The following is a 9,431-nucleotide window of genomic DNA, read 5'->3' on the forward strand; positions in this document are numbered from 1 at the left end:
ATACCCCTGTAATAAACACAGCTATCATCACACACCCCTCCCCACGCCCCCCCCATTTGCCAGTGAGGAGACAAGAAAGGAAAAGTGCATTAATTCTTGAAACTATCGACGGTTAATTACAGACGCTCAAGTGACGTCACTAGTGTTTACACTACACCAGCTGGTAATATTTGATGCCATTACTTGAAGTGAATTGGCCTTATTTTAAGTAACTAACTATAAATAAATACAAAAATTAAAAAAAAAGATCAAAACTGAGAAATAATATACTGTATGTATGTTGTGTTGTCAAAGTAAGAGGAACAATTGTGTAAGTACGTAATATTTTTTCACTCAAATCCTAATGAAACACTACTGGAGAACATTCCTTTGTCGCAAAACAGTTTATAAATTAAAGAAAATAATTACAGTGTGTTTAATATATTACAGTATATTATAAATAAATAAATAAAACAAATAATTCGGTAAATCTATTTAAAGTAAATGGAAAATAAGCAAACATGTTATTTACCAAGACGCTTCCGTCTGGCTCAGGGTGAGATGGAGGGGAGATAACAAGGCTATTTATAGCCCATCTGAAGTGGCGAGTACCCTAATGCACCATAAATAATTCATTGAACATTCATTTTTTGTACATAGTATATTCACTATATATATATATATATATATATATATATATATATATATATATATATATATATATATATATATATATATATATATATATATATATATATATATATATATATATATATATATTTGTGTACAAATGTATGTAGTAAGTATACTGGTAACCTTTTCACTCAAACTTAATGAACATCACAATTAGAATACGGTGGTTAAGTTGTTAACTACATGTTGTATAAATAGTCACACCTCACCCAGACGAGGGAACACTCCCAATTACGCTTTCAGTGACGTCACTAGTGTTTACACTACACCAGCGAGTATAATTTGATGACATTATTTGAAGTGAATTGGCCTTATTTTAAAAAATCAAGATGGTTGGTAAAGGATCACTGAGTCAGTGGGTAAGTGTCGCCATTTGGGGCATTGGTCTTATATATAAATAGAGCTCAAAAGCTACTTTTTAAAATGGAATTTGGGGGGGCGTCTTATGCACCCCGCCGCCTTTATAGGTCATGGGATATACGGTATATATATATATATATATTGTAACCCCGCTTTACGCGGTCAATTGAACACACGGAGACCCGCGTAAAGCGGGAAATGCGTGAACTGAACAACAGAACATATGGGATTAATTGAAATAGAGACTGGGCCGACCCCTAAACTCCACTTTTTCCCGACACAATACGTACGTTTTAGTAAAAATAACATCTTAACTTTATGATGGTATGCACACACACATAATATAGAAGAGAAATATCAATAAGAGAATAATATACTGTACCAGGTAAAAGAAAAATCAAGGTTTAACACTTACGTTATGGGAGGTTAGGTTAGAAAAAATCAAGGTTTAACTCTTACGTAAGGTTAGGTTATGTTTTAATAAATCAAGGTTTAACACTAACCTAAGGTTAGGTTATGTTAGGAAAAATCAAGGTTTAACACTTACATAAGGTTAGGTTATGTTAGGAAAAATCAAGGTTAGGTTTAACACTTACATTACTAGAAGAGATGGGTCGGCTTACGGGAATGGAGGCTGGTTCCGAGGCAGAGGGCAGGCTACTGGCCCTCAGGTGAGTCACCATCACTGTCATCCACACTTGTCAGGGCCTCCCTGACAATTCCCTCAAAGTCACCATCACTGTCTCTGTCACTATCACTGGCTTGGGCTGGCTGTGGTGGGTTGCGGGCGAAGAACTCGGTAATGCTTTGTTGACGGCTAGTGTTGATGTTGTCGTGATACACCTTGATGCAGGGCTCCATAGTCTGCAATAGCTGGGTAGTGAAGACTTCATACCGGTTATTTTTCAGGGTCGTCGGAAAGGAGGAGCTTCAGTTTCTCTACACACTCGATGGCACCCCTTACATTACCATGCGATAACTTGTGTTCTTCTCGGGATGACGCACCACCTGTCTCTTCACTGACGTGATCGTCTTCTAACATCTCGTCGGCAGTCACATCAGGATCCCATATCACCTCCATAATGTCGTCGTTGGTGGTCTCGGAGTAGCCTGCAGCTGTAACACTGCGCAGCTTCTCTGGCAAGGTCCACTGCTACTGCAATGGTCTGAACGTCACCAGTCACAGGTTGACTCTGCCTCCCACCTGGGATACCTTGCAATACATGTCTCGGCGTGACGAACCGTTGCTACAGACAGCTGATCCCATACCTTCACTAAGAAGTCCACAGCTTTCTTGACGTTAAATTTCCTCCAAAAGTGTTTCACAAGAACTTCTTGCTCTGCCAACTGTTGTTCCTCGTCCTCATCGCTCTTGCTATCGGTGTCACCCAGGTTACGCAACTCATCCTTGGTGTTGGTATAGTCGTTCAGGAGCTTAAACTTCTTTGCAGAGAATGCAGCTTTCACTTTGCAGATTAATTCTTGGTCCATGGGCTGGATTGATGACGTAATGTTGGGAGGAAGGAAGACCACTTTTACGTTGGGGTGACGATCCAACAGTAGGGGCGAGTGTCCTGGTGCGTTGTCAAGCAGCAACAAAATCTTGTTGCTCACAGAATTTCTTTACGTCAGGAACGAAACAGTCATCAAACCAAGAGAGGGACAGAGTAGAGAACATCCACGCCTTACGTGCGGTCAGCCAGTGGACATTTAGCTTGGTCATGTCCATGTTCTTGTAGGCGTGTGGCTTGCGGGCTGTGTGAATCACCGATAACTTGAGTTTACAGGAGCCGGAGGCATTGGTGGTAAAGAGGACGGTGATGCGCTCCTTCTGCAACTTCCGGCCTCGACACTTGCTGGCAGATTTGACAACGAAGGTCTTGGAAGGTGGCTTTTTTCCAAAACAGACCGGATTCGTCCATGTTGAACACCTGGTCGTCTGTGTACTGTCCTTCCTCCATAATCTCACGTAAGAACGGAGGAAAATCCCTCGCCACAACACGGTCAGCACTCGCTTCTTCACCACCAATGTTGATGTTGGTGATCTTGTTCCTCTCCTTAAACCTGTGCAACCATGCAGAGGAAGCATTGAAGGGTTTGGGCTCTGCAATTCCCATCTTACATGACTCTGCTGTGTACAGCTCACGTGCGTACTCCTGAACTGAGCGCGTGTCGACCGCCATGTTCCGTCTTGCCTGACGAATCAAGTAGCTTACAAGTAACTTCTCTGTCTTGAGAAGCACCTTGTTGTGGCAATACTTGATCATTGAAGCACCTGCAGACTTTGTGATGTTCATGTGTTCTTTTATCTTGGCTGCATCCTTCTTTATCGTCCGGATTGTAGATTCGTTCACACCATGCTGGCGCGCCAAATCAACCTGTCTTGTTCCTTTCTCCAACTCTCGGATGATCTTGTACTTCACCTCGTAGCTTATTGTACGTCGTATCTTCTTTGGCTTAGGGCGGCTGGGTCCAGGTAATGCAAGGTTTTTCTATGGTGGTGGTGGTCCGGTGGCAGCCATTCTTATGGAACAATAGATACCGATATACACGGTGTAGCCGGGAGGGGTGTAACTGACCCGGGTAGGTCAAGGGGCTTTATCGCTCCTGCGGCGGGGCACGTCATAGTACATTAAACCAATCACAGCTAGCAGGGAGGGAGGTAAAGATGCGTGGCCCAATCACAGTCCGATACGTCATATGACATCACCGATAACGCAACAAAGACATACAGTGCGCAACCTACGCGCGCCGCTTAGTACCCAACATGGCGGGAGGTTTGAATCCAAAAATGGCGCGGCGCGAGATGACCGCCAACCGCTCTCCGCGTATATGAGTAGATGCACCACGTAAAGTGAACATTCCGGTTTTTGTTGGGTACCGCTTAAATGTAGAAACGCATAAAGCGGGGTATTACTGTATATATATATATATATATATATATATATATATATGTCGTTGTGCCCAGGAGGGCACAACGACATTCACTGAGTGACTTGAAAGTAGGGTATAAACGATCTAGCGACTTCATAAAGAAGATGCGCTGTGGTCGCCATGATGCTGACCAGAGATCGTATAAAAAATTGTCCCAAACACAATAATTGAGAGACATAAACAAAATAAAAGTCACTCTATTTCCTCACTGTGCTAAGAAGTATAAATACCGTATGTAAAATCCTCGTGGAACTTAGTATTTCAGCAATTACAACACAAATTCGCGGAGCCTTCTTTGTGTGTATTAACAGCTGACTCGCCAGGCAAGAAGATGACGGTGGCAGTACGTATGATGGGGGGGTGAAGGAGGGGGGTTTTGAGAATTACCCTTAAATGCCAGGTAGTGACGTGTCCTCCTAATATTACTTATTAAGTAATTATTAGATGTTTTAATTGCCTGTATGTTGGCCTGGCAAGTTATTGCTAGGCCTTAACATACCTAGGTATAAGCTAGGCGTCGCATTCTGGATTGAACAAAAATAATTATTTCTGTACGTAAGTACGAGTAGAATGCTAAATTTTTGTTTATGCTTAATGAAAATGTTTATACATCACTTTATACCTTCATTATTTCATGTGATTGCAATATGAACCTTATTCCATTATAAAGTGTACATCTTAAGGAAAAAATAGTAATAGATGAAAAGTTGTGAAAATACTAATATTTTGCTTGGAAGAGGCATCAGGAGGCACCACACTATCACCATGTGGTGCAATCTCCTAGCACTTTTTACATTTTCCCACCCCTCCACCCTCACCAGCAACATGAGACATGATTCAAAACTCTCATAACACTGTTATGATAAAATGAAATCACTGTGATGCATGAGAAACCAGCACAAGTTGCAAGAAAATGAGTGGGAAGTGTAGATCCCCATTATATCCTGGGTCATTTAAACACAAAAGGGAGACCGGTTTTTTATTGAAACAGTTCATGTTTTTCTCAGTTTGTAAATCCTAATACACTGTATCCACATAAGCAGAGCCATTCAGTTAACCCTTCACTCTTAAACTGTCACACTAAAATATATGGCAACAACTTTAATATTTCCACCTTCTTTCCATCCATCCAACCATACATATACAGGTAGTTCTGCTATAACGCGATAATTGTGTTCTTGTAAAATATCGTGTTATAGAAAATCGCGTAATAGAAATAACAGGGCTTATGGAGAAAATAGGGTTAAGTGCAGATTACTCGAAATCGAAAAAATTTAGTAGTTAGCCTAACACAAAGGATAGCACAGTCTAAATAAATGTTACATTCATATCTAATAATGAAATCATACAGTAAATGTTACACTTTACCTTGAAAAAATATGAATGTAACTTGATGGGGGAGAAGGGTGATTTTGAGGTTGATAACATCGAGCTTCTCTTCAAGTGTTATATCCTTTCTTTTACGATCATCACCGGGAATTCTATCACCAGAACGCTTCTTGTAGATATTCTTCTTTACCATATTCACAGTTAATACCACAAAATTGGAGAAATTGTAAGCAAAAATCGCGTTATAGCAAACAAGCGTTCGCGTTATACAAATATCGTTCCTAATTCATAAATCGCGTTAGAGCAAATTCGCGTTATCAAAACACGCGTTATAGCAGAACTCACTGTACTGTAGTTAATAATTTTATTCTCTTTCTCAGGACATGATTAACTTTGTTTAAATATTTAGTTATTTTCTGTAATTTACAAGTAAGTTCTAACCTTCAAAATTTTTTATTTGTTTATGCAAGATTCTTCCCTAAAAAAAAAAAAAAAAAAAATTTTAACCCCATCTTTAAACTTTTATGAAGGCATTTAGACTAAAGAACAGACAGTAAGATATTTAATTTATTGTGTGTTCATTATTGCTAATGTATATTAATAGAATATTGAGTTTAAATGTTTTTAGGGAGAAGTCGGTGTTTGAATGACTGAATATTATATACATCAGTTTGTGATAATAATAGTAATGAAATTTTGTTATAATTGATTTGTCTATTTTCTGATCTTGTTAACAGGTATAAGACCCGGGAAGAATACTGTGATGATCTGCGTCTAATGTTCAATAACTGTGAGACATTTAATGAAGATGATTCTCCTGTTGGCAAGGCCGGCCATAACCTCCGATCCTTCTTTGAAACTAAGTGGAATGAAAACTTCCCACCTACATAAGGTAGACGCCAGGAAGGAAGAAATCTTGAGGAAAAATTTAGCATTTGATGATCACTGAATAACCACAAGTGTTATAAAAGCAAAAAATTACTTTTTTATATTTTCTATTGTGAAATTGGATTCAATAGTGGACTGTAAGATACAAAATTTAGAAAATAGATGTACAGTATGTCCATATATGCTAAGTTTTATGGCATGTTTAAAGTGGTTTTATATATATATATATATATATATATATATATATATATATATATATATATATATATATATATATATATATATATATATATATATATATATATATATATATATATATATATATATATATATAAAGGAGATGGATTCATCGTATGTATAAACCAAAGTAAAGAAAATGTTACAATTATCCTGTGTAGTACAATTTGTTAATTGGCAAGAGACTTACTACACAGACACTGTGTAAGTGCAACTTCGAAACTAGCTGTAATATGTGCAGCTTGAAACAAAAGTGATATCATAGGAACTACAGAAGCCATAATAGTGGTGGTGAAGGACAACTTGACTACTCAGAGACTACAGATAGAGCTGCAGAAGGCTCATCACTTATGTGTGTTTCTGTAGGGTCCTGTAGGAGTCTTATACTGGGCTCTCTCTTTCCTATTCCAAAGACTCAAGTGTTTGAGTGTGAATGCATGAACAAATAAAAAGAGTGGATTAGTTACTCGTCTGAAGTGTTTATGACAGTGTAGATATATGGACCTTTTTTACCAATTATCATGGAGCACTTTTTTTTTTTTTTTTCCTGTGTAGAGCAGCTATACATGCTTCTGCCAGATGTTCAAGTACAGTTTTTAATAGTAAGGTCAGGTAGAATTTTTTATATATGGCATTAAAGAACTGCATAAGTGATGTAGCATTTTACATAAACCTTCCATTGAGTATGTAAGATGTAAATGGTAATAGCAGTACATGTACAGAGAATTTGTTCAATGTATATAAATGGTGAGCGTGAAAGAGTTAGCTAGTGAGTGAATAACTACAAAATACCGAAACCCTTCCCATAACACTGAATCTGATGACCTTCCTATCAATTTCTAAACCATGTTTGATAAAAAGGAGAAAAAGCACTAGAATGTAGTAACAAGTTTGAAGGTCAATATATGGTGGTTGATAAGTGGCCTTTGTTGATTGCTGTGCAGTGGAAGGTAACACATGTCTTGAGGTGCACAATTTTATGTGAATATAATGGAGAAATGTTTATTAACAGAGAGTTAATCATGTAAGAAATACACAAACAATTTATGAAGTGTGCTTTAAATGTGGATTTTTTTTTTAGTTGATGACTACTTGACTGCTGCAAAATACCTCTCAACTTTAAAGATAGATTTGCTAATAATTGTATATGAATTTTGTATTGGAAAACAGTGTAAGCAGTGTTGAGTATGTACAGTATAACTAATATATTTTTTAGTTTTTCTTGCTATTACAGTGTATATCATGCTGCAAGTGAAACACCGTGGAGAGAATTATGTCAAGTAGTGTAACTAAATGCACTCTGCACTCATGGTCAGATCTCTCTTGCATAAAGCTTTTGGTAACAATAGGGTATCCAGTGTAGCCCTTATTTGTCCATTTTCTTATTATTTATAATCATATCAAAAATCATTTTAATAATTGCATTTGAGATTATATATATATATATATATATATATATATATATATATATATATATATATATATATATATATATATATATGATAAAACAGCTGATTTTGTGGATGATGTACAAATGAAGTACAACTGAAAAAGAAGTTAATCATACTACAGAACAGTATTGTGTGTACATTTTCTTGAGTCTATGAGCCATGTATGATAAATTATACTTGAAAATTTTAAAAGTTGGTGTGAACAATCCAGGTACTTTTGTTATTATTAACATAGTTATGTATGTTATAGCTAGACTCCGATAATTTGTGTAGCTATAGTTTTCTCCAGTACCTTGAAGAATGGTTCGTGCACAAACAACTTATAACATTCTAATCTCGGCACTTGTCCAGAGATTCCTTCATGAGTGTACCTTTAACACATGTACTCACATTTCTATACAGAGTTACACAATTTTGTCGTCTTCTCTACATTCAGCCTTCACTATAGCACATAACATAGTTTACTCTTTTACTTAACATTCACATCTTTCTTTGTATTACATAGCCCTCTAATATCCCAATTCATCATTGAAATAACTCTACATCCAGCCAACTTAGCCAGTCTAAAACAATTTTTGTTTGTATAATTTTTTTATGCAGTATAGGCAGTTCTTGCATAACGTCAAGGTTACGTTCACGAAAGCGAGACATGAACTAAAACGTTGCTGATAGAAACCGAAAATCCCGTATACCTAATGTTATACTTAGGGTTTACATGGTCATTTTTTTTTCACTTAAATAATACTTGTTCTTTCAGAAATGAAACAAAGCCTTCATATAATCAAGTAAATACAAGCGAGGTTTTCATTTCTGTAAACCCTTCGATGAGCAAAATTAATTTTCAAATTAGAAAAAATTAGTTGATGCATTCTGGGTTGGAATTTTTTAGGGTGCTTGACGTGGGCTAATTTTTTGTCCAGAAACATTTAAAATTTGATTTAAAAAAAATACACATACTGTACATTCGAAGTAAACCTTAAAATACAATGAGGAGGTGTGTGCATATTCCCCATCTCACAGGTGTTCATCAACTGACCACCATCCACCCTATTGTAGTTAGTCACCATCACAATCTACTCTTTCTCTCGTATATACTGTACATAAGATACATCTTCATCTGTTTGTTTATTCAGTTTATTCAATTACTCTTGAGTAAGTGTTGCATTAACGATGAGCGCTCCACTTGTATTTTGTACTTTAGAAGAACAACGATCTGTTATTTGTTTTTTAAATTCGGAAGGGCTAAAACCATGTGACATTACAGAATGTCACTTCAATATGGAAGCAATTGCATCAGTCGAATGAATATCTACTAATGGGTTGAACAGTTGAATTGTGGACGAAGATCGTGCCGGATGACCTGTCATAGTTTCAACACCCACACTGTACCAGAACATTGAGCGGAAAATTTGGGGAACCGGCACATTACAACTAAACAAATTGTGACAGATTTGAAAGCCAGTGTTGGTACAGTACACAACATACACAACCTTATGTGGAAAGCATTTTTCGAATAATGTAGAGGTGAAGAAGAAATCCGAACTCGGTTACGGGGTCAAC

At 37.0% G+C, this 9,431-nt stretch overlaps 1 protein-coding gene across 16 annotated transcripts in view; it reads left to right on the top strand.

Annotated features, from left to right (window-relative positions):
* Nucleotides 1-8,079, top strand: part of LOC121868978 (bromodomain adjacent to zinc finger domain protein 2B-like) — a 390,896-nt gene extending 382,817 nt beyond the window's left edge. For 15 of the 16 annotated variants that reach the window (XM_042370010.1, XM_042370019.1, XM_042370013.1 and 12 more), the window contains one exon: nt 6,033-8,079. In XM_042370010.1, the coding sequence (XP_042225944.1) occupies nt 6,033-6,186 (154 nt within the window). In that variant the 3' untranslated portion in view covers nt 6,187-8,079. The remainder of the gene's footprint in view (nt 1-6,032) is intronic. The other variant, XM_042370025.1, reaches the window with a different exon arrangement.
* The last annotated feature ends 1,352 nt before the right edge of the window (nt 8,080-9,431 follow it).

The sequence above is a fragment of the Homarus americanus genome, unplaced genomic scaffold (genome assembly GCF_018991925.1).
Source record: "Homarus americanus isolate GMGI-L3 unplaced genomic scaffold, GMGI_Hamer_2.0 scaffold24694, whole genome shotgun sequence".
NCBI classification, from domain to species: domain Eukaryota; kingdom Metazoa; phylum Arthropoda; class Malacostraca; order Decapoda; family Nephropidae; genus Homarus; species Homarus americanus.